This window comes from Ostrea edulis, chromosome 4 (genome assembly GCF_947568905.1).
Source record: "Ostrea edulis chromosome 4, xbOstEdul1.1, whole genome shotgun sequence".
In the NCBI taxonomy this organism is placed as follows: domain Eukaryota; kingdom Metazoa; phylum Mollusca; class Bivalvia; order Ostreida; family Ostreidae; genus Ostrea; species Ostrea edulis.
The window spans coordinates 59,360,956-59,388,102 of NC_079167.1; the positions used below are offsets into that span (position 1 = coordinate 59,360,956).

Consider the following 27,147-nt stretch of genomic DNA (forward strand, 5'->3'; position numbering starts at 1 on the left):
TTAGGTAGACGTATTAACAATACATTGTATTTATACAATTTCAGCTAACGTGTACCACTGATATCAATCCGTAGAAAAAAATCAATGAAAAGGTGAAGATCAATCTCATAAATCCTACAAAAACAAAATTAAGAATACAGCAAACACTGACCCCTGGACACACCAGAGGTGGCATACGGTGCCTATGAGTATTAAGCATCCCCTGTTGACCGGTCACACCCGCCGTGAACCCTCTATCTCAATCAAGTAAAGGGGGTAATCCGCAGTCAAAATTAATATATAAAGAACGGGTATGAAACACATCAGACAACTTCAGGTAGATCGATCCTCGTGTGATGTAATAGGCTTTTGCAAAAATCTTTATTAAATTCAACTTAACGCATGATAGAAATATATCTTTCAGAGGAATTTTATTCACTGAATAAAAGAGAAAATTTGGTAAACTGTTGATAGTGAAAAAGTTTATACTTTCCATAGACAATCAATTATTTATAATGAAAAAAAAAAGTTGTCAAGGGCAATAATTCCTATGCTGGTATTACCTCTACCGTATGTTTATTAAAAAAAGATTTCCCTAATATCCACAGTTATTTTATACATATTTATATATTAGCAGTTTTCTAAATCGTTGACATTAAAAATTTGTCTTTTAACAAGTCTTTATCTATTTTTTTTTATTTTTATTATTTTTTTATTTTTACGAAATATGCGATTTTCTGAAGTTGGCCTATACTTCTGTTTTTGTATGTCTTAAAAATGGTGGTAATATACATTTTCTTTGGTTATATATTAATTAAATGAACCTATACTGAATGGAAATTAATACAGTTTTTCCACTTTCAACTCTTAACATTGATAAGTCACATAAGGATGGAGCTACACTGTTGTATTTGTAAATTAGATCGTTAAAACGACCATAAAATTGTGCGAAATGCTGACTTCAAACGGGTCTGTTGAAACCTCTGTAAATCAACTTTTTGCCAGTAGTCCGCCCCAATTCAAAAATTTATCATACACAGAACATGCTTTTGCGTACTGAATCAATTGAGACACATACATGTAAACACATTATGTACGTGATAATGGAATATTGCTACATAAATATGGAAAGTTGACGATGGAGAAACTGAAGTCATGAAATTGAGTCGTTAGGTTACCGTTAACATCCAAGTTCAATAAAATATCTAAGTATGAAGCAAATGTGGAAGACTCTGTGGTGTCTTTTATTTCGAATTCACTGGGATATATCGAATCGACATTGAATCCCTCTTCTTAAGATATACTAACTTTTACCGAATCTGAAAATAACACTCCCCTCCATAAGTGTATTATAGACAGCTATAACAAACAACTGTTCCTTGTAGTAAAAATTGCATCTCTCTTTTCTACTTTTTCTGTTTGGACTTGGGTTCCATTTTGCTGAATACAGTATTAGATATGGGTGGGGTTTGAAAGCTGACTTCTTTATCATCAACAAGGTGAAGATAACGAACAGTGATCAATCTCATAACTCCTACAAGCAATACAAAATAGATAGTTGGGCAAACAACTAAGAGTTGGATGTCTTGTAAAGCGAGCAAAATAGATGATAGAATAGCATCCTGTATATTTCACTACAAAAAAACAACATGTGTAAACCAAATATGAATGCGAAAGTAAAGTGGAAAGGTGGAAGTTTTGTGACAAGTGAAAAATATCTCTATGCTTTTGTAAAAGTTGGGAGAGATACGTCACTTATAATAATTTAATGAGTTTATACAACAATGTGTTTTACTTTTACATTGCATTTAGTAGAAAATGGAATTTCCCTTGTGATAATCTATAGTTCAGCACTTTGTGGTTTTTAATCATTGTATGATTGCGTATAGTGTATCAATTTTTAAATATACTTCTCTTTCATGCATCATTTTTCCAGGGGTTTTGTCACTGATAGGAAATGGGATTACAATTGTGGTCATCTGTCGATTCCAAAAACTCCGAACCACTGCAAACTTCTTAATCGCTAATTTGGCAGCAGCAGACTTAGCCATTACCATTTTCACATTTCCTTTCTCCATCATCTCGCACTTCTACAATGGGTAAGTCATCCCTTTGGGGTTACCTAATTACTAGATTGATAAAGATATGTAAATCATGATTTATTTTGAGACACAAAAGTTTTCAATAGCTATTACAGCAATACATGGAACTAGAATGTGAATATTATATAACACATAGATACAGTGTGTATACTCAAGTGTAGGTGATAAGTATGTACAAACGAGCAGATAAATGTGTATAGTTACATTCATCTCGATTACCCTTAACTTTCTTACTACTAGTAACTGAAACGAAAGGTTGATATCTCAAAATCTTTCAATTTTTGAAGTATGCTGATCACTGTATCTGAATACACGTGACCTAATCTACCTATAAGTCTTAAAGGAGCATGGACACGATTTGAGCTGAAAATTTTCAAATTTTATTTTTCCATTTTTATTGTTTACAATGTTTAACTAAAGTATTTCTAATGGCCAACCAAAATTTGAACATCAGGTTTTGAGTTACACGTGAGATACAGCACTAACAATTCTTTGTTATATAAACAAGGTTCGTGTCATGTTTTTGTTTACATATAAATTGATTGATTGATTGGATCTTATTTAACGTCCCTGTCTAGAATTTTTTACTCATATGGAGACGTCATCAAGATCGGAGAAGGGCTTCAAATTTAGGCCTATGCTTGGCCGTGATAGGATTCTTTAGCGTGCCACAGCTACTGTGGCACGAGACATCCGTTTTTAAGATCATTTCCGAGGACCCGTGACATTCAGACCTGATGCCGAGCGTTTGGCGATGGAACTGCCACTATCTATTTTCACGACTTAGGTCTGTCGCGGCCGGAATTCGAACCCCGACCTTACGCATGCGGGGGGAACTCTACCTCTAGACCACCGCAGCTTTACATATACATTGCATGATAGAAAATAGCATGTTTAAAACAAAATGAGATGTGCTAAATAATAGAAACTATTTATTTGTGTTAAGAATTAACTTGTAAATTAAAAATCTGCTTTAAGCGAACCTTTACTAGTATCAATAACATGGCACGAGCCTTGTTTATATAACAAAGAATTGTGAGCTCTGTATCTCCCATGTCCTTGACAACTGACATTCAAATTTTTGCTGACCACTAGAAATACCTTAGTTAAGCATAAATTACCGTTAAGCATTCTAAACATTAAAAATAGAAAAATATTTTTTTTTTTTATATTTTCAGCTCAAATCGTGTCCATGTCCCTTTAAATAGTTGTAGTTATTTCGTCCCTCTGAGAATTTTTCAGTCATAGTGAGACGTCACCAGTTGTAGGTGAAGTACAATAGCGCTTACGCCGAGTGGGTTCTTTAATATGTCAACGCCTGCCGCGACACGTAACCTCCGGTTTTTAAGGTCATATCGGAAGGACCCGTGGCTCTCATTTCTAAATGCCTAGCGTCTGGTGTAGGGATAATTACTACCAATGTTAAGTGTCTTAAGTTTGACATGATCTGGGCACTAGCGGGACTCGAACTCACGACCCCCCGGTTACGAAGCGAATGCTCTAACTACTGGGGTGCCGCGACCAGCCTCTACATGTAGGCTAACCACCTTATATTAACCACCGCATAGTACATACAATTTACATTAATAAAATGTAAATTAAAAGAAATTTAAAATATATATATAATGAAATTCATTCAGTATGTCATATCAAGAGGCTCGGAGGTGCATTATATGTTATATGGCAGCGCTCAACAGTTGCTCCTTCAAAAAAAAATGTAGTTTTTTGTGCTAAACGGTGGATTTGGGGTGAAATGTCTGATTACATTGGTGGACCTAAACTTTGAGATGCATTATGGACACTTTACAAGAGTGTGATATTGAAAGTTTTTGGAAGTTTTCTTTGTTTTCGATCGTGGTATGTGAGCTTTATATGAACACTACCCGGTATTCATCATCGAAGCTGAACATTATCCCCTATTCTGTGTCCTGTAGTGTGTGTGATAAGAACAAACGTAACTTAAGTGATCTTTCGCTTACATACTCGGATAGTGTAAGTAAAAAACTCGTGAGAGATCTCTGAACAATTCTGGTATGGAAACCAACTCAGAGCTCCGGTTTGTAGTTCTGTCCAGAGGTGTCTTGCTAAAAAATCTGCGCGTTCGATCAAGCGAAGTGCCACGCTGTTAGTGGAACGACATACGAACAATTACAATCATAAGGTATCTAGCTTGTTTTGTACTTGACACCATGTACGTAGCTTTCAGAATTCTTATACATTTCACTTCATCTTGTCGCTTTCTCTCTTTGTACCTCATGGGTTAGTAATTTCTAACTGCCGTGTAACTATAAACTAAGTTGTTCTTCCCTAGGCCATGTCTGTGGCTTCAGAATCCCGGAAAACTTCTCGGTGTTGCTGTATGACGACCACGAACCATATTCAAATTTTGCTAATGAAGTCGTTACTTCTGGGCAATTTGATAGATCATGAGATTAATGCAACCCTTTAAAGATGTCTTAGCGTGTAATCTAATTGTATTTTCGTTGGTTATTGAACTCGAAATAAGAGATTGATGATAAACCACGCCATTGCCCATCTTTAATTTGTTGGGAAAAAAGGCGATCGTCCAAGGTACGGAACATGAAAACCATCCCTGCGCAACAGAGCTGCTTAGGGATACTGCCCGGTTTATAATTATATATGTTCATTCTTACTAATGTTGGTACCTGTACATTTATTCAGTCTTGTGTACGAGATTCTGTCGTGGTATTTCACCTACAACTGGTGTCAATACGAGTGAAATTTATTTGGACGGGATGTAGATGTAAAACTTATACGGTACCAATTTTGATGCACCAGATGCGCATTTCGACAAATAATGTCTCTTCAGTGATGCTCAACCGAAATGTTTGAAATCCGAAATAACTATGAAGTTTTAGATCTAAATATAGCCAAAAACAGCGTGCCAAACAAGTGGAGCCAAATTCGTCCAAGGATAAGAGCTATGCATGAGGGAGATAATCCTTAAATTTGAAATGAATTTCTAAATTTTATAACAGCAATTAAATATACATCCGTATTTTCAAGCTAGTAACGAAGTACTTAGCTACTGGGTTGTAGAGACCCTCGGGGACTAACAGTCCACCAGCAGAGGCCTCGACCCAGGGGTCATAATGTAAAACTTATACGGTACCAATTTTGATGCACCAGATGTAAAACAAACAACCATATAAACAATCATGACTGCCTGGTTGTATATTGTTTAACGTCCCGCTCGAGATTTTTTCACTCGTATGGAGAAGTTGCCGGTGAAGGCCAGACATTGCTTACTCCGGAACATGGTGTTCCGTTGGTTTATGGCTGTACCTTAGTGTCTTATGTTCGCTTTCCGGTTCTTCATTAAAGTGGCGCTAATGCTGATACCACACACGTGTTGTGATTTTCCTTCTTATATTCCACGCCAATATAAGAAGGAATATCATAACACGCGTGTGGTATCAGCATTAGCGCCACTTTAATGAAGAACCGGAAAGCGAACATAAGACACTAAGGTACAGAGTCATAAACCGACGGAACACTAAGTTCCGGAGTAACCAATGTCTGGCGCTACTGTATGCTCGGCGCTTACAGCCGTTAAGCAGGGAGGAATCTTTATCGTACCACACCTACTGTGACACGGGGCCTCGTTTTTGCGGTCTCATCCGAAGGACCGCCCCATTTAATCGCCTCTTACGACAAGCAAAGGGTACTGAGGACTTATTCTAACCCGAATCCCCACGGGATTCAATAATGATTAGATGGTGAGGCCTACAAACCTTGACCTTGATTATAAAAACTTGTGTAACGTCAGAAGCTTGACTGACAGAGCCGAGAGATCTTCGAGAATGGTGATTGGATGTTCGAGTCTATAAACTAGTATCAAAGTCACGTTTAACCTATGATCTTGATCATAAAAATTAGTATGCGATCTTGTGAATGAGGAATGAATGGTTTTGTGTACAAACTATTTACACAGAAGACTGGTACAACATAACATTAACTTCAGTAGAGCCAGTGCTTCGTTTGGGAGATTACAATCGATCTTGATGAAACATATGACAACCTTCAGAAATCTATAGACTCGAGTGAAGACTTCTGCATATGGTATTTTGTGATTCGTCTTACGCTTTTGTCCGTGTCTGGTACAAAGGTTTAAGTTTCAAAATGAAAACATAGACGGCACTCTTCATAGATGTTTGAAAAGTTACCTTGACACCAGAACACAAAATTTATTATATAGAGATGCTATTTCAAACATAACATTATTATAAGCTGGTGTCCCTGAAAGATCCGTATTAGGACATTTTTTGTGTACAATATACTTATAATAATTCACAAACTCTAGAAAATAATTCAAATCATGACCTACATTAATTAGAAGATCAATAAAAGTTACTACAATTTATTCCTCAAAAACAAAAGAAATACCTTTTACGACGAAAAATTGCAAACAATCCTAATCTATTATTTTAGCAAAGTCCCTGGAGCATTTGATACGCACCATTAACATTTGATTACCGTCAAGCGAAAACCACCCTTAAATGCTATGTGACGTTATCGAGAAATCAACCGGTAAAGTCGACGTCGCGTTTTTACGATATGACGGCATGACTTTCTGCAACGTTGTTTTTTCATTGACGTGTTAGGCGCTTCCTTGAGAAGTCATGGAACTGTCAGTACGCTCTTTAAAAAACACGTTTCATTTATCTCTTATATATACAATTATTATATCGGTTGAAGTGTTAAGTAGCGGTCCACGTAAGAATCATGCAGAAGGTGGCACACTGATAATCTTGGATTTTCATGAAACTTTCCATAACTCTTCATAATAATGATATATGAAGACACGCAGAGTAAAAACATTGTGCATCAATGGTTGCTATGGAAATTAAAGCATTCATAGCAACCACTGTATTGAGTTTTGTAAAGTTCAGAAATACATACTTCTTAAAATATGTATAAAAATGAAAACTAGTTCTAATTGTAACGGGGACCGTTACATATGTTCCCCAAACCTCCCCCAATTAAAAAGTGATGTCCTTGTGAATCTATAGGAAAAAATCATTTTATTTTAGCCTTTAATTACATGTAGTACGTTCAATATGCTCATTTCAGTACCAAAAAAAATGAAAGAAAGCGTTGCACGCGCATACACGTGCACGCGTGTATGATTCCGAATTTTTGTTGATGTCGTTCAACAGGCATTTGTATCATATACCCACAGTGTGAATTTCATAACGTTTCCACCAAATACAAGGAAGTTATAGCGATTTTAAAATCGTCCAATCAGAATTCAGCACACGTGCATGCACGTGCTGAGCAGTAATTCTAACCACAACAATTTGTAAGGAGTAACAAGACACATCTAAACCATTAATATCAATAGAATTTGATGAAAAACAAAAACGTTATCGTCCTTTAAAAATTGAAAATTTAAAAACGTTGCACGCGCATGCGCGTGTGCGTTGGCATTTTTTTCTTACACCAATATATAGATACACATATTGTCTACATATGCTGTGAATATCATCTCATTCACTTCATAAACAAGATAGTTACAAACGTTTTAGTATTATCCAATCAAAATGAAGCGCACGTGCATGCACGTGCAAATTGGTAATTTTGACCATGCAAATCAGTTAAGAGTCTCAATATCTACCTCTGATATGAATTTCAAGCCATTTCAATGAACAACAAAAAAGTTAGACTGATTCCAAAGTTAGTGTACAAATTTTGTAATGCGCGTGCACGCGCATGCGTGCACGTGCTGACAAAATAAATATTATTTTTCATATGTACAAATCATGTACTATCATCCTATTTAGGATTTATATCGCTTCCTTCAATATTCTGATTTTCCATTTTTTATACCAAAATTGGAATGCACGTGCGCGCGCGTGCATGCACGTGCAAACAAAATGACTATCACTATGCACATCTACAAACGCTATACTATCATCCTGGAAAGTTTCATATCGATCCCTTTTGTAGTTTCTGAGAACACTACCGGACAAAAAAGTACCGGAGAAAAAGAATAAGAATAATAATAATAATAATAAGAAGAAGAAACAGAGTAAAAACAATATGTTCCCAAACTTTGTTTGGGGAACATAATAACAATTTTTCAAACATAATGATAATTTATATAGGCGAGGTAAAGGTTACTTCAATATAAAAATGTACAATACTAATGAAATACTATTATATGGTATCTGTAGAGGACTTTGGAATAGGCATTGTTTTAATATTTATCAATTTTCTGTAATTCGACAATTTTAAGGTATTCTAAATACAAATTACTTTAGTTATCCGAAAAGTGCCAAATTTTGATACATATTTTCTAAACAATCAATACTAAGTGTACTCAAAATCAAAAGAGTCGGAAATGCACATAGTAACGGTTGCTAGGCAACTCTTTCAGGCCCATTTCCAACACAATAAAACAAGAATATCTGCAATATATGCATTAAAATGATTCTACTAACTGAAAATAAATACAAATCATCAGGGTTCACTTTAGTTTACTGACATTTCACACCAATTGGAGAAATTCTTATGTGGCCAGGTTAAGTCTTGATGGTTAATTTGTGCTACAGTGTATGTATATACTGGATTTTCGTCGAAAATAAAAATATGTTTACAGATATTTTCCTTTCTTCGGGAATTACATGTAAAATGAAAGTCTATAGAAATGGAAATATTACATCTGACATCCTAAATTTTAGGAATTAATTATTTTCTCTCAAGATCAAGTTGGTTCTATAATATTGATAGAATTCTAGTAAAAAAAAAATATGGGGGATAATGAAGATGGAATTAGACTTAGCACCACATTTGTTAGACCGATATTAGAATATCCTTCATAAATCTGGGAAGGTTGCAGTCAAACGGATGTAGAAAGGTTGGAAAAACTTCAATTAAGTGCTGCTAGAATAGTTACTGGTTTAACATCATTAGCATCAAGCGACTATATTCTGAAAGCGGATGGCGACTAGAGGGAACATAACAAGTGTAAAATAAACCGTAATTCAACTGCTGATTATCTGTCTAACATATTAAAAAGTACATCAAATTACGTGACAAGAAATTCCCAAGGCCATACACCAATATGCAGACTTTAAATCTATCAAAACTCCTTTATTCCAACAGCCATACCGAATGTAACTCCTTACCTTTTGAGACAAGTCAATTTGAACCTTTATTCAAATTTATGAATTGTATTAGTAGCATCAAGTCCCCTCCCTCTTCTTTTTCGTTCGGAGTGAGGCGTGTAAGTATAAAACATACAAGGCTTCTATACCACTCCAAATAAAAATCTATTCCGCTGTAATATCGTAGTGACATTTTGGAATAGTAGAAGATGATAATCATTATTTCTTTTCTTGTGTTAAGTAGAGCTAGGTGCCAGACATAACTTATTTAACAAGTTCATAACTAACTCTCATGTTCTACTGTGGGGTGATTCTTCTCTCAGCAATAGAAAAATGAATATTCACGCATTTATTAAACAAAGTGATCGATTTATTAATCTATTATCTACATGTAGTAATGTAAATCAATCTATCGTGAATATTTAAAATTTTGCTAAATGCATAGTGTCTAATATTGAATATATCCTAGTATACTCATTTTCAAATTTGACCTTATAAAGTCACCATGTATATAGGGAGAGGGCTGTCTAAAAATTTGTGTCCGATACCATTCTAATTATATTACAGTACAATGCGTTCACATTTGATATAACCAACGTATTTTAACCCCCAAAGTAATGAAATATCATTACTGCACATGCAACATTTTTTCATTTCAGGTGGCCGTTTGGGGCAGACGTCTGTCGGTGGTATGGTTTTAACAGTGTGTTGTTCGGACTTGGCAGTATCGCGTTTCTGGCTGCTATAAGTTGTGATAGATACCTCGTGACCTGCAGGCACGAATTATGTAAGTTTAAAAGATGCGTTTATATATAGGTAATTTGTAGGTTAATCTTCCGAAAGTGTGAACGCCATGTGTGAACCACGAAAAATCAATGGCAGATACACAAAATTGTTTTGTTATATTACAAAACTGTCTGCAAAATTGACATTTTAGACAATTTTCAAGGAAAGTAAGAAATAGCATTCCACAACAGAAATTACTATTAGGATTGGATTTGTTTCAACATGAAAATTATTAAATTTCAGAGTAATCGGAAAAAGCCAGAAATGGCTGATAATTTTCATACCTAATCTACAGTGAAAATGAATGTTTTGTTTAACGTCCCGTCGAGAATTTTTGAGACGTTACCGGTTGTAAGTGAAGTACCACATAGCTTAGCGCTTACGATCGTAACAATGAGCGTTCTTTAACGTGCCAACGCCTGCCGCGACATGGGACGTCCGTTTTTAAAGTCATATCCGAAAGACCAGTGATTCTTACTTCTAAATGCCGAGCGTTTGGCAAAGGAGTAATTACCGCCTTTATGTTTATGTCTTAGGTTTGACGCGACCATTTTTCAGAGCTGATGAAATTGAAAAACTGAATTTATGTTTTCTTAAGAAACATTAATACAATTTACGGTATGGAATGTGATTTATTCCCATGACTTCTCAATTAAGTCTAAAACAGTAACGAAAACGTAGGAAGGGGTGATATAACTTTTGAACATCGTAGAAAACTTAGTAATCCCTTATCTCTTAGGAAATGTATTATCTCACCTGAGCTGAAAGCTCAAGTCAGCTTTTCTGATCACCGTTTATCTGTCGAGTGCCTGTCCATAAACTGTTCACATTTTCATCTTCGCCAGAACCACTGGACCAATTTCAATAAGACTTGGGCACAGATAATTCTTGGGTTAAAGGGGATCAAAGTTAGTTCAATTGTAAGGCCATGTTCCCTTCAAAGGAGATCGATTGATTGATTAATTAACTGAATATTGTTTGATGTCCCTCTCGAGAATATCTCACTCATATGGAGTCGTCATCATTGCCGGTGAAGGGCTGCAAAATTTAGGCCTATATTCGGCGCTTATGGCCATTGAGCAGGGGGGGGGGGGGGAATCTTTATCGTGCCACATCTGCTATAACACGGGACCTCGGTTTTTGCGGTGTCATCCGAAGGACCTCTGTGGCCGAGTGGTTAGATCATCGCGCTCAAAATCACACAGCCTCTAACCTCTGGTCGGCGCGGGTTCGAATCCCACTCTTCCCGGTAAGTGAGAAAGTTTACAAGTTTACTTGCGGAAGGTCGGTGGTCTCTTCCCAGGTACATTGTATCTGGGTTCTCTCTTGTACTAATAAAAACTGGGCGCCACCAGATAACTGAAAAAGTGTTGAGTGTGACGGAAAACATCAATCAATCAACCCGAAGGACCGCCCTATTTAGTCGCCTCTTATGACAAGCAACGGATACTGGGGACCTATTCTAACCCGGATCCCCCACGGGACATAATCAAGAAAAGGCAAATTCTTCTAAAGAACCATTGGGCCATAAAAGTTTTAATTTACCCGAGAGCTTCCCGACATAGAGTAGATTCAAGTTTGTTCAAATTATGACATCTGGGTTGAGAATGGAGCCACAATATAGATCAAAGTTTTATATGGGAATATATAGGGAAACATCTTTAAAAATCTTCCTCTCAATATCAGGTCATGAATAGTCATATAAATATGCAAGCATCTTCAAGTTGAGCAAATTCAAGTTTTCGCGGATGAGACCGTAACAAGAGTACCGCAAACGGTGCAATATACATGTACGCCCGTTGGACAATAAAATTTAACCTGGAAGTATATTATGCACTCTGAATTGATACAACACACATTCTGAATAGAAAAGTCTTAAAGTGGGTCATGGTGAACCAATCCATCTGACATATGAACTGATTATGATTGATTGATTGTATCTTGCTTAACGTCTCGCTCGAAAAAAATTCACTCTTATGGAGACGTCACCAAGACCGGTGAAGGGCTTCAAATTTAGGCCTATGCTCGGCGCTTACGGCCATTGAGCAGTGAGGGTTCTTTAGCGTGCCACGCCTACTGCGACACGGGTCATCTGTTTTTAAGGTCATCTCCGAGGACCCGTGACATTCCCACCTGATGCCGAGTGTTTGGCGGTGGAACTGTCACTACCTGTTTTAACGACTTAGCTCTGTAGCGGCCGGGATTCGAACCCCGGCCTTCCGCATGTTTAATGTCCTATAGAATGATCATCGATATTGGTCCGCTATTGCCCCAAAACCACGGCGCAGTGGTCACTCCCACAAGTATGCACGAAAGACTTTATTTGTTTTTGGAGATATATATTTACACCTTTCGGCCTCCCTTTTCTTTTGTCACCTATCGAGTTTTCTCTTTCTTTTGACGCCTGGATTGTGTGTGTGCTAATTGAAGAGTATGTAAATCCGGGGGGGAAAGCTTTCATGAAATCCTCTGCTTGTCGCGTATTCAAAGATCTATAGAATTGGAACAGAATGAAAGCAGAATTTTCACAACAAATAGAATACAACTTCCTCTTCAAAACTATATCAAATATGTTGTGATATCCTCCCCAGGAGCCCAGCGCAGGGGATCACAATATCTTTTTTTGGTCATTACGCATTATATCATTGGGTGAAATGCTATCTGACGTATTTCATACCGTTCTTGGCACACTGATTACGGATTACCCCGTTTACCTGATCAAGACTTACGGCTCACGGCGGGTGTGACCGGTAGACAGGGGATGCTTACTCCTCATAGGCACCTGATTCCACATCTGGTATGTACAGTGTTTCGTGTTTGCCCAACTCTTTATTTTGTATTCCTTATAGAAGGTTTATGAGATTAATCACTGTTCGTTATCTTCACTTTTCATTACGTTATGGCTGTTGAAAAGATATCGAGAAGTCACAAGCTTTAAGTGAAGATTACATTCATGCTATATAAAAAATATAGTTTAATTTTGACCGGTCGTGGTAGCTCAATGGTAAAGCGTTCGCTTTATATCCAAGACGTCGTGAGTTCGAGTCTCGCTCATACCATAGCCGCGTCAAACCCAAGGCGTAAACAGGCAGTGATTGCTCCGAATCGGAGGTCGAGGCAGGCGTTGACACGCTTAAGAACCCCAATGCTACGGCCGTAAGCGCTAAGCAGTTATGCCACTGCAAATTTGAATTTTTTTTTTATTGTTTTAGATTGCGACTTTGGTAAACGCCATTACTTTATCGTTAGCATATTGCTGTGGACCAATTGCACGATTTGGGCAGCAGCGCCTTTCATGGGATGGAGTTGGTAAGTGTCATCAAGTCTGGTACTGTATTACTTTTGATATTACCAATACTCATAAAAGTGCTTTAGAACTGGTGGAATGTCTAAAATAAACAATTTAATCAACTGAAAATATTAACAATGAAAAAAAAGGAAATAATGATGGAAAATTCAATCTAGAGTCCACTCAAAATTATATTTATCTTTTAGAATAGCCTATATATGCTTTTACTTTAGAAACTTTCAAATAATTTACCCGCAGATATTTTTTCAGCATACTTTTAAACTACAATTACTTAATTTCCAAATAAATACGAACTGTTCGGTTCTCTGCCATATTTACAAGAGCCTCAATTACTCTCTGATCTGGATTTTGAGAACATGAACTTGGATGTTGTTGAACGACACAAAACACTCAACACATTGTTGACGTTCATAAACAAATGACGCACAATACAACACCGTTTCCTGGTCCGAATAACATCACCCCCAATCTAATTAAAATCAGACTTCTTAGATCCGCGCCGTATACTCTGCGTAAGTAGATCTGACATAACCCGGGGTCATGTTCAGATGAATCAGCCAATCAGCGCGTCGGCTTTGAAATCGTCGGAAAATGGCTGCGATTGTTTGGTTAGCCTTAGTACGTAAGTCCTCGAGCTCGCGCTTCATACTTCACCGCATATCGGTAACGTAGTGCAGTAGGCTGTGACGTCATAGCTAATGTTTGGTTTGAAAGAAATAAGATATGCGGTGAAGTATGAAGCGCGAGCTCGAGGACTTACGTACTAAGGCTAGAAAACATATCGCAGCTAGATGCGACGTCACAATGCACCGTTTACGTCGACTGGCGTTATATTCCTCGCGTTATTTAAGTAAACCATCTTAAAAACTATTCAAATCGTACCCATCCCTATTCATACATAAATCGGAATTCACAATTGATTTAATTTGGGTGTATTTCATATCGTACGTTTTATTGTTTGTATGAACGGAATAGATTAGGCATTATTGCGAAAGTTTAAAATTCGTTATGCGAGAATATACAATTTTACAGTGTGGAATAAACTTCGTGGGAGAGAGACTACAGCAATTTGTTTACGAATTGCCAGGAACCGCCTAAATAACCATCATTGTATGTATGACGCAATCTGACTCGCTGATAGTTCTCATTAATATTCCCAAGCGGACATGACCCCCTATGGGGTTTTATTATAACTCAGTATGAGAATTCCATGCAACACGTAATCTGATTGGTATAGACGGTCACGTGCCAGGAAGACAATGACAAAACTTAAATTCATATCTCCCTTTCAAACTCCCCGTCGAGGCCTCATTAAGTCACCTACGAATAGACCTCTCCTATGTGACGTAGTGCAATATACAGATTTGTATATTGTGAGTCCGCGATTATCACACGGGCAAATAACACTAAAGAAGTAGTTTTTAGTTAAAAGTTTGAAGATATTAACATTAAGAGCATTAATATAAAAGTATGGATTTTATTTTAAACATAAAATGATCAAAAGATCATTAAAAAGTAGGGAGACTCTGTTCAAATTATAGTGTAAAGTAATGAACTTGATGTTTACGTTCTTGTTTTGAAAGTTGTTTACGTTTGACGTTATGTTTTTTCGTCATTCTACAGTGACCTCACACAGTATACGCGGCTTAAGAAATCGCTATCCCATAATGGCTAAATGGAAGAGTTTGGTTTGTAAGCAAACGAACTCTGGCGGAAGTTTGATCTCCCTCTCAAACATCATATCTCCCTATTACATTTACCCCTTGGGCAGCCTCGTGCAATTTTCATAAATTTAACGTCAAGGTAGACGAAGTGTATTGTGACGTCACAATAAGTCATTATACTTTCATAGTTCGTAAGGCAAAAAATATGCGGGTCTCTGATACATAGTTGAATCGCTTGGTTTTGGTTGATACAAAAGCAAGCAAGTAAATTAGCATTTAAGGAGAATGGAAATACAAAAACTGGTTATCATATCACTGTATTTCGTTGGTTGTACCCTCTACCGTAATACGTTGACGGCGCGGTGTTACCGTTAGGACGATCTCAGCTACATACAATATATAGATGAGCGGACTCCAATTTCACATGCACTTTTGTAGTCTTGTTTTGTTTCGGTATAACAAACAATTTATTGCATGAATGTTCGGGAGATATTATAGGGTTATTGAACTTATATTGGTGAATATTGGCACGAGTTGGCTGTAAAAATACACGAGCACGTGATTCCAACGCCCGAGGGGAATATGATTTTTCTTGGGTGAATAAATCTTATTATATAGCTAATAAATAGTCTATTATAAAATCTGCGTAAAATCTAGAGAATGTTAGCGTTCAATATCCTGAGAATTTATTGAACGCTAACTTTGCATTGCGTAAATTGTGTGCGCCCGAAACATTCCGAGTATGAGCGTTCAATATTGACGTTACCGTAACGACGTAAACAAGCCAAAATGGCAGACGACGGTCCTCCGAATCTGACAGAGCCGGTATTTGATATGTACTTAAGCAAAATGTTTTACTGTACATAAATTATGATGTCCCCATTTACAAAATCAGTTTGCTTCATGCATTAATGACGGGTTAAATATTGAACAGTTAAGAAATGCATGCTGTTATTGCACACCTTCACCTTAGATGCCAATATTGATGAATTCTCGTCTATTTTGGAGTAGTTTGAGTTAAAAGGGGTATAATTTAACAACTAAATACTTTAGCTATATAATAAAAGGGTTATTGAACTTATATAGGTGAATATTGGCACTCGTTGGCTGTCAAAATGCACTCGCAAGCTCGTGCATTTTGACAGCTAACTCTTGCCAATATTCACCAATAACCCTATAATATCTCCCTCACTATGATGCAATAAATGTATATTATTATATAGCTAATAAATAATCTAATATAAAATCTGCGTAAAATCTAGAGAATGTTAGCGTTCAATATCCTGAGAATTTATTGAACGCTAACTTTGCATTGCGTAAATTGTATGCGCCCGAAACATTCCGAGTATGAGCGTTCAATATTGACGTTACCGTAACGACGTAAACAAGCCAAAATGGCAGACGACGGTCCTCCGAATCTGACAGAGCCGGTATTTGATATTTACTTAAGCAAAATGTTTTACTGTACATAAATTATGATGTCCCATTTACAAAATCAGTTTGCTTCATGCATTAATGACAGGTTGAATATTGAACAGTTAAGAAGTGCATGCTGTTATTGCACACTGCCAATATTGATGAATTCTCGTCTATTTTGGAGTAGTTTGAGTGAAAAGGGATATAATTTAACAACTAAATACTTTAGCTATATAATAAAAGGGTTATTGAACTTATATAGGTGAATATTGGCACTCGTTGGCTGTCAAAATGCACTCGCAAGCTCGTGCATTTTCACAGCCAACTCGTGCCAATATTCACCAATATAAGTTCAATAACCCTATAATATCAGATCCTATTGTAGCGATTGTGAGCGTATTCTAAGATCTGATTTTAATTAGATTGCATCAACCCGGGAAGTTCCGAGTTCTGATTCCAGCGGGCCGTCATATTTTGCACCACGTGTTTAGGACTATGTGCTGGTCCAAAACTCTTTACCTGGTTTTGTCCCGTGTATGATGTCATGTAACACGAAACAGCATCCACTACAATATACATGTATTTACATAAAATATGGAAATAACAAACTGAGCCAAAATAACTTCTAACACAGCGCTACATGCACGACGAAGAGCATGCCGATCACGCAGCGATCTAAAAAAAAAAAAAAAAAATTTACAAAAATATTGGATTCGGGTCGGATCGGCGTCGACACCAAGCAACTTGACAAACTAAGGTCTCCATTACGACTGAACTACGATGCGTCTACGTCGAACATGCACCTGACACGCTCTCACTTTGATTAAACGCAGACCAGTACCGAAGAGCGGGCGATTTTACTGCGTTCATACTGGTTGCCGCCACGACATTACAGTCATGATGACAGATTTTGATATTTTAATAGCTTCATCCACAGGTGAAAAGTCTAACCTTTATGTACAAATAATAACCAAAAAGCTGGATGAAAATGTAGATTCTAATTTGCTGTTCATTTGGAAAATATAATCTTTTAGAGGACATGTTCTATGAAACTGAGGAAAAGTATATCGGAATGAAATGAAAGACTGGTGAAACAAATAGAGACACAATTTGACGCTATTATGATACATCATTACAAGATGTCTTAAGAAACTTTTACATCTGATCAAACTTCAATTTCCTGTCGGTTCTATTCTAGAGTGAACTCTGTTGTTTGAGATTGTTTACCAATTTTTCCCTCATCTAGGTTTCTTTCTTTGACTATTGTGTTGCAAGTCGTTCATAACGTAATTATAATTGACTACCAAGCAGCTGCATATGGAACCTGGGCTAATTACAAGAGCTACACCACACTGTAAAACTGCTTCCTGTGTAATCACGGTCCTGTCAATAATTCTTAAGGATGTGATCGATTGAGAAAATTCATATTGTATAAGTATTTTAGATTACTTGAATTATTAATGTGATCGATTGCTGTCGGTTTTCGTCCATCGTGCGTGAACTTTTCTTTTTTTATACGCTCGTCGAAGACGGGACGTATTATGGTATGGCGTCGTCCATCTCTCCGGACCTTGTGGGCAGGAAATGGACCAAACCGTAAGCTCCAGAATTTTATAACTTGGTACATTTGATCACCATGATGAGAGGAAAATGCCTGTAGTTTATCAAGGTCAAAGGTCAAGGTCGTAGTATTACTAAGTAGGAAAACCATGTGGGCAGGACACAAACCGAACCGTAAGCTCCAGGATATTACAACTTAGTATATTTGATCACCATGATGAGCGGAAGATGCCTATTGTTTTTCAAGGTCAAGGTCGCAGTATCACTTAGAAGGAAAACCTTGTAGGCATTATACAGACCGAACTGTTGGAGTTAGGACTGTCTACGCCTTATGCCAAGTAGAGGATGCCTATTGTTTCTCAAGGTCAAAGTCGTAGTACTTAGCAGGATACAGACCGAACCGTTGGGACTGGGAGCATCAAATTCGGTACACATACGCCTTATGCCAAGTGAAAATATATTACATAAAGAGTACATGATTTGTCTGTTTTTACGATGCAAAAATATATTTATTATATAGCTAATAAATAGTCTATTATAAAATCTGCGTAAAATCTAGAGAATGTTAGCTTTCAATATCCTGAGAATTTATTGAACGCTAACTTTGCATTGCGTAAATTGTATGCGCCCGAAACATTCCGAGTATGAGCGTTCAATATTGACGTTACCGTAACGACGTAAACAAGCCAAAATGGCAGACGACGGTCCTCCGAATCTGACAGAGCCGGTATTTGATATTTGCTTAAGGTGGGTCCTTAGTCCTGGATTTTGGGGGGTTTAGGTAGCATTTTTCTGTTTGGAATCAATAAATTAACATTCAGAGTAATGAAAAAAGGCAAAACAGTTAAGGATTTCCATATTAATTTTCATTATATACACCACTAAAGTCATGTACCCCGATGTAGATTTTTATGAAATTCATTGGAAACAGTTATTTGTTTTTATTTTAATATAAAAACAACAAAATATTTTTTGAATTGCATTTATTTATCGGAAAACATGTCAATAACTAAAACACATGTCATTTTCAATATGTTCATCAAGTTTTAGAATAATATGTGCAAAATTATTGAATTAGCGTTATTCTCCAAAATGTTTAAAAAAAAAACAAACAAATGTGGACGCATTTTCCTTATAGCATGGTTTACATATCATTTTTTCTGTTCATATTAGTAGAGTTACGTCTGTTATAGTTATTTATGGGGGGAAATCCATAATTTTAAATCTATAGCTTCCAGATTATGTATACCCCCATCAAAAACTGAAGTATGGCACCATAAAGCTGAGCTATTTAAAATCACTTGGGATTAAAAAAAAATTATGTAATTTCATGAAAAGACACAGATAATGATTCCTTATCACCTTGGTAAAATGTTTGTCAAAAATAAAGGAAATCTATCGCATTATGGACTTGATAAATAATTTAGAGAGAACAGAGTTATTGTCCTTGGATTCAATATTTTGAAACATATCATTGACTATTCAAATATATCTAAGACTTTTGAAATATTTTATGGCTAACAAGATTTTTTACAATAACTATTGAAAAAGATTCCAACAAAATTTATGTTCCTATCATTAAATCATTGACTTTGCAAAATCCTATGACGTCACAGGAGTGTGGAAATACGTTAAGCAAAATGTTTTACTGTACATAAATTATGATGTCCCCATTTACAAAATCAGTTTGCTTCATGCATTAATGACGGGTTAAAATATTGAACAGTTAAGAAATGCATGCTGTTATTGCACACCTTCACCTTAGATGCCAATATTGATGAATTCTCGTCTATTTTGGAGTAGTTTGAGTGAAAAGGGATATAATTTAACAACTAAATACTTTAGCTATATAATAAAAGGGTTATTGAACTTATATAGGTGAATATTGTCACTCGTTGGCTGTCAAAATGCACTCGCAAGCTCGTGCATTTTTATAGCCAACTCTTGCCAATATTCACCAATAACCCTATAATATCTTGTATGTATAATCTTGATTAATTTACTCTGATTCCTGCTTAAAAATGTATGTTAAACAGTTGAATAAATGTTTTAGATATAAAAACATAAAGTTTGTAGTATTGCTATTAGTAATTTCAAAAACTGAAACCTTTAGACATGTTTTGCAGTATATTTACATTTTTTTTAAATAGTTTACTTTCGGAAGGTCGGTGGTCTCATCCCAGTTACATTGTATCTGGGTTCTCTCTTCCACCAACAAAAACTGGGCGCCACTATATAACTGAAAAATTGTTGAATGTGGCGAAAAACATGAAAACAATCAATCAATTAAACCCAATAAACAAGTGCGAGTTGCACAACGTACAACAAGCTTCAAGCTGTCCTCGATAACTTTTTTATCTATGAAAAGTCGTTTTCCGAGATTTGTTAGTACATACAAATGTGTGGTTTCCTTTTTGTTGTCGTGTCTGCCGGCCCTGATAAGGATCTCTTCCTAGTGAAAAGCCATTTTACATAAGGACTTCAAATCCCGGATTTGTCACCTGACTACTGATAGTTGAACTAAATGGCGGCGTCCATACGGTCCACATACATAATTTTCAGCGAGCGTATGGAGAGATTTATCTTTGTATCTTTTGCCGATTTTGTCTTTATTCTTTCACATACGTGTTTACCAAAAGGCCCTTCCGAGCTTCGCTCGATGTAAGATTTTTATAATTCAAAATGCTGACAAATATACAAGTTTTTTGTTTGCATTACAAAAAACTCATGGAATCATATATATAACAGGGGCTGAATGTATTGAATTTCTATTTTAATGCAACTGTTTTATGATCTCAATTTTGATTGGCTAATGTTGGAGGCTATACTGGACTTTCTTCAGTTACTCCCTTTAGTAAAATTTCACCCCGATAGGTGTCGTTTCTAACGCAGCCGCCATGGCATCCGTAACGCTGGTTAAACGAACTCCGTAGCAACCATTCACCGGTAACAAATACAACTGTAATAATAGCGCACTGCCATACGTTACTACATGAACTCTATAAGATCTTTTATTTACGTAAAATATGGTTTGGTTTGGTTTTATATTGTTTAACGTCCCTTTCGAGAATTTTTCACTCATGTAGAGACATCATCATTGCCGGTGAAGGGCTGCAAAATTTAGGCCTATGCTCGGAGCTTACGACCTTGGAGCAGGGAGGGATCTTTATCGTGGCACACCTACTGTGACACGGAACCTCTGTTTTTGCAGTCTCATCTGAATGTATCTGGACATGATCATAAAACAGCGATGGAGTATCTCGGAATAGAGAAGACTAATACACAAGACTATTCTGATATGTCAACTATGGAGGATTCGCGCTCTATAGCCAACTAAATGGTACACATATGCTGCAAGTGATTTAGTAAAGAACTGTCAAAGAAGAGTTCAGGAATACTTGGCATTCAAAGTAACAACATGGATCTCTGTTAGATTCTTTAATAAATCTAAATAAAGAAAAACAATGTATGAAATCTATTATGTTCTTTTTTAAAAAGTTTTTGAATTTAATGAATTTATGAAATATTATAATATCTTATTCATTTATTTTAATATGTTTAAAAATATACAAAATGAAAATAAAAAATTTAAGTAAAAGTAGCATTGTCACTAAAGGGGCACAATGAGCTTTGCCTATTGTAGCGATTGTGAGCGTATTATAGGATGTGATTTCAATTAGATTGTGGCAACTATTTCACAAAGTGAATCAACATTGTGGCACAACAGTAGAAAAATTAGAACAACTGTCAGTAGTGCTAACAAGGTTCCCATCCGTGACATTACAGTGATATCTTCATTAGACAACACTTGTATCCCTCCTTCAAAGGAAACAAAACCAAACATGGTCTGGGAGGTGGAATGTTGGCAAAACAAAAATTGCGTTCATCAAAATTGCATATAGAAGATGCAAGAAATATAGTTTCACGTGAAGAGCCCTGGCTAAGTGTTTCCTCAGATGGGTTAATAACTGATGTTATTACCAAGAATATACTACATGTATATAAACTGATATTACATTTTTTTTCTGTTTTCCAACTTTAATCAACAGAGAAAGGTACACAAAATGAACATGAGTGAAACAGTTCATCACGTGACCTACTATTACCCGATCACGTGACGAACTGTTTCCCGGTCATGTGAGAAACTATTGCCCGATTAGCAGATTAGGTAATAAAACAATTATTTCATGCCTACTCGGAGAAACAGTCAAAAGTCCCTTGGTAGTGCCGAAGACCTGGGAAACTGCTGACAACAGTTTTCCGGGTCGTCGCCACTACCTCGGGATAATAGTTTTGACTTTCCCGGGTAGGCATGAAATAATTGTATACTGGTGGTTTTTAAAAAGTCTTTTAAAAATAGACAGAAAGCTTTCCATTGTGACGTCATAATAGAATATCACAAAAACATCGTTCTTCAATATCTACCAGAGGGCACCCTTAAACATTCGTAACATATTTCATATACATGTATATACATATATATGGAGAGCAAGAGAGAGAGAATAATTAAGAGGCAAACCTCTACTAAATAAGACCGGTCGCGGTAGTTCAGTGGTAGAGCGTTCGCTTCGTAAGTTTCGTGGGGATCCCGGTTAGAATAGGTCCTCAGTAACCCTTGTTTGTCGTACTAAATGGGGCGGTCCTTTGGATGGCACAGAAGGTGGGGCACGTTAATCTCCCCCTACTAAAAGGCCATAGGCGCTGAGCATAGGCCTAAATCAACTAAGACATAATCCTAGTGGGTCAATGACAACTCATCGGGAAAAAATCATGGATACAGTCGTTACCGGGAGGTCGTGAGCTCGAGCCCTGCTCATGCCATGGCCGCGTCAAATCAAAGACGTCAAAATAGGTAGCGATCGCCCCTTCGACAAAAGCTATAGAAGTGAGAGTCACGAGTTATTGGCGTTTTACAAAAGAACTTATGACTTTACATACTGGAGTTTTCCATTTTATTATAAGATCATTCACTCTAAATGCAAAATATTTTTTAAACATGTTTAAAATTAGGCCTCAGAACACTTTTACTTCATTCACTTAAAGTAATAACTGTGTAATACAATTTTAAAAGACTTGCGACTTTATCGTAAGTTATTTTGAAAAACGGAGAGCGCTAAGCGTAGGTCTAAAGGACAAGGGACGTTATTGGCTATATACCGCCGAGATTTTTTTCATTTTTTCAACTTTCATACTATGCTTAATTATTCTTTTTATTTACAAACTAGGATGTTCTTCTAATCCCACTTACATGAAAATGACGTAATATTTTATTATGACGTCATGAATATACGCTAAAGATGAGCTGTTTAGCGGAATCTGTTGATTTGAAATAAATTATGAATAAACTTTAGCAAAAACAAATACTTTTGCATGCAACAACCAGATTTATATTTTGCATGTTTAATTATCCATTGATATTCTTCTTTCATTATCAATATGGTGTCGGTTGTTGGCTGCAAACAATGTGAATTTTAAAAAATAATGAATGCGAAATCGGCTGTTTTCGATACGCAAAGTCAATATTTTGCATGTTATAGAACTGAAAAAGAATACTTTTGCATGCAACAACCAGATTTATATTTTGCATGTTTAATTATCCATTGGTATTCTTCTTTCATTATCAATATGATGTCGGTTGTTGGCTGCAAACAATATGAATTTTTAAAAAAAGAAAAAGAATGAATGCAGAAATCGGCTGTTTTCGATACGCAAAGACAATATTTTGCATGTTATAGAACTGGGGGGAAAAAAAAACTTTTGCATGCATGCAACAACCAGATTTATATTTTGCATGTTTAATTATCTATTAATATTCTTCTTTAATTATCAATATGGTGTCGGTTGTTGGCTCCAAACAATATGAATTTTAAAAAAGAATGAATGCGGAAATCGGCCGTTTTCGCTACGCAAAGTCACTATTTTGCGTGTTATAGAACTGATGCAAACTGTTCCATCATTTAACCTCATAAACTTTTACTTACTTTGCGATTTAATAAATACATGTATGTCCAAGTCAAACAATTAATGCTTTCCCTAGTTTGCCATAAAAATCTGCACCTAATAAATGCAGATGATGTCTGTCTTTCGAGTCACAGAGGCGGGTCAAAAATCCACCGCATGATGAATGGAAATTATTCTACTTTCGTTTTTAAAGGTCACAGGAATATGTTTGGACGTCCTATCTTTTCAAAGAAAGATTATTTAAGAATAAATTGAATTAAAAAAAAAAACAAAAAACAAAAAAAACCAAAGACATGCACAGACCTTTAATAACTCGAATTTATTTTCTTTTTACAAAAAGCGGACCAAAATTCGTTCATTTTCTGCAAAATTGGGTACTGATACGTTATATCTCAAGAGCTAGATAGTTGGGATGTCTGTTACTTTTTTCGCTAAATTTTAATCTATCTTTAATACAAATATATCAAATATAATGCATAAAACTTATTGCTAATAATATATTGACGTGTTTGTGCGATGGTTTTTTTTTTTTTACATCAATTTTAACGTACATGCATGTATGTATATATGATGCATGTTGAAATTAAATATTACTACATTAGTAATTAGATATTGATTCCAAAGGTTCTTAAAACGGTTTAAATTAAAAAATAAAATAACAGTAAATCATTATTTATATCTTCCAGCGAGATGTGGTTTCTTTAAAACGTCGAAAACCTGTGATCAATTTGAAACTTCGACCATTGTTGTGGCAGATTTTTTTCTATATCGCATATGATTGATTGATTGATTGAATATTGTTTAACACCTCTCTTGAGAATATTTCACTCATGGAGACCTCACCACTGCCGGTGAAGGGCTGCACAATTTAGGCCTATGCTCGGCGCTTATGGCCATTGAGCAGGGAGGGATCTTTATCGTGCCACACTTGCTGTGACACGGGACGTCAGTTTTTGCGGTCTCAGCCGAAGACCGCCCCATTTATATTAGTCGCCGCTTACGACAAGCAAGGGGTACTGAGGACTTACTCAAACCTGGATCCCCACGGGATCATATATATATATATATATATAATAAATGCACATTTACAGGTACACACATATATGTGTGTGTTGTGATGATTGTTACTAAAAGTTTATATTAGTATTGACGTACACCCCCTCCATGATTAGGAAAACTGGAGTATATAACCTTAAGGTATTCCATGTATAATGAAAGGATAATGAACAATTTTGAAGGATTCAGATTAACATAAAAGTTTATTATTAAATAATGATGAAAGTGAAGCAGATGAAATTAACATGACTGGTAAATGATTAGAAGCTGACCTTTTTGCACTTAAGACTTTTTGGAAGAGTTGTCTGCCCTTTGTAAAAATAAGAAAAATCTAATTTTCTAAAAATGTGTATGGTCAATGATTAATTTTATTTCATATTTTCATAAAAAGAAAGTATATGTAACTTTCTACCAAGAGATAATTATGAAAATATAATTTGTTTTTAGAATATTGTAATAAAACCTGCCTTTTCCATATACTTCAATGTTAAATTCTAGGTGAAATAAATCAGACAGTAAACAAAATTTTGAAAATTCCTATGGTGGATTATTTTTATTTGAAGGACCCTTCAACATGATACCATAATTACAAATATTCCACCATCCATTTATTAGATATGAAATATGGTCATTATACATTGAATACCTTAAAGTGAAGTAGACACCTCTCTCTCTCTCTCTCTCTCTCTCTCTCTCTCTCTCTCTCTCTCTCTCTCTCTCTCTCTCTCTCTCGTCAAGGTGTTCTGGATAGGCCTGGCCCGCACATTGAAATACGAAAATACATGCATGATATTTATTAAATTCATTTTTAAAAAAGGTGTGTTGTAGTTACATATACTGTCTTTTGGAAATAGACACGTAGCATCATTTATCGGGGGGGGGGGGGGGGCGGGGGAGATAAGTTGGTAGTTAATTAGCAAATAAAAAAAACTTTCTGCCTGATCTTCGAATTCTTAAATCGTCGGGGAGTGTGTGTGTGTGGGGGGGGGGGGTATCCTTCGCTACATGGGTTCAATTCATAATTGTAAGCCTATTTTTTTCTCATTCAATACTACTATCAAGAATAGGGGGGGGGGGGGGGGGTCACTCAATATATCCTTATTCGCATATGAAAATAAGTGTCAGGGAAAAGCAGTTAAATATACCACATTGTCTATACATGTACTCAAACAACTTCCCAGAGTCCGTTCTAGATTTAGACTGAATGTCGGTGCATACAATGACATGCCCACTGACTGATATAATTTTCATTTATCAAAGATGAACACTATATGGAGAGAGAGAGAGAGAGAGAGAGAGAGAGAGAGAGAGAGAGTTGGAACTACTCTTTGTTGACCATTTAGGGGAATGTAAAGATATAAACACGGACGCATTTTTGTGAGGTTTTTAAAAACATTTGCTACATGAAATATACCATCTGAAGTTACATGCATATTACTTGACGTGTTTTGTTGTACCCAAGAAAATGATATCCCATTCATGCAACATAAATTTGTATCGTTTAGTACATGTACATTTACCACGCTTTATTCAATATATTTTGTAAATACCCACAGCAGGCAGACATATTTTATTCGTATGTACTGTAACATGTATATTGCATAGACATGTAAGCAGACCTGTTATATAGTCCTTGGTGTACATGGCATAACAAGTAATTTTATCCGACTCAATCGACGTTTTTAATCGAATTGTTTATATTTATGACCAAAACAAACAAACAAAAAAACCAAGAAAAAGAAAATTCAAGAGCCATTTTATTTTCCATATTTCATTTGAATAGGAGGACATTGAACAGCACCTTCGAAAATATGATTGCGTTCTACTCAACAATTTTTGACAAATACAGGCATTATTTTCCTCACTCTGATTAACACAAAATTCTTCCGCAAAATGTCTATGACCACGATAAAGTTACATGTAAATGAATAATGTATTTTCCATAGCATGCCAGTTTTCAATAGTCTTTGATCTCAATGAGTATTTTAATATAAAAAGTTAAAATTGTAACTTTTAGAAAAATATTCTAGAAGAATCAGGGGACTGTAAATCCTATAAGGTCAATGACGTCGTTCCGAAAAAGCGACCGTCGGAAGATAGCGTCAGAGTTAAAAATGCAATATTGTAAAGTTATTTTCTCAATATCAGCAACAAGTAAATGGTACATGTTATATATGAATGAA

The 27,147-nt window shown here is 36.0% G+C and overlaps 1 protein-coding gene across 1 annotated transcript in view; it reads left to right on the plus strand.

The window, feature by feature from the left end:
* The window catches only part of LOC125668507 (visual pigment-like receptor peropsin), a 41,468-nt gene that overhangs the window by 8,321 nt on the left and 6,000 nt on the right, over nucleotides 1-27,147 (plus strand). Inside the window, exons 2-4 of the mRNA XM_048902741.2 lie at nucleotides 1,916-2,078; nucleotides 9,871-9,998; nucleotides 13,210-13,306. Of these exons, the coding sequence (XP_048758698.1) occupies nucleotides 1,916-2,078; nucleotides 9,871-9,998; nucleotides 13,210-13,306 (388 nt within the window). The remainder of the gene's footprint in view (nucleotides 1-1,915; nucleotides 2,079-9,870; nucleotides 9,999-13,209; nucleotides 13,307-27,147) is intronic.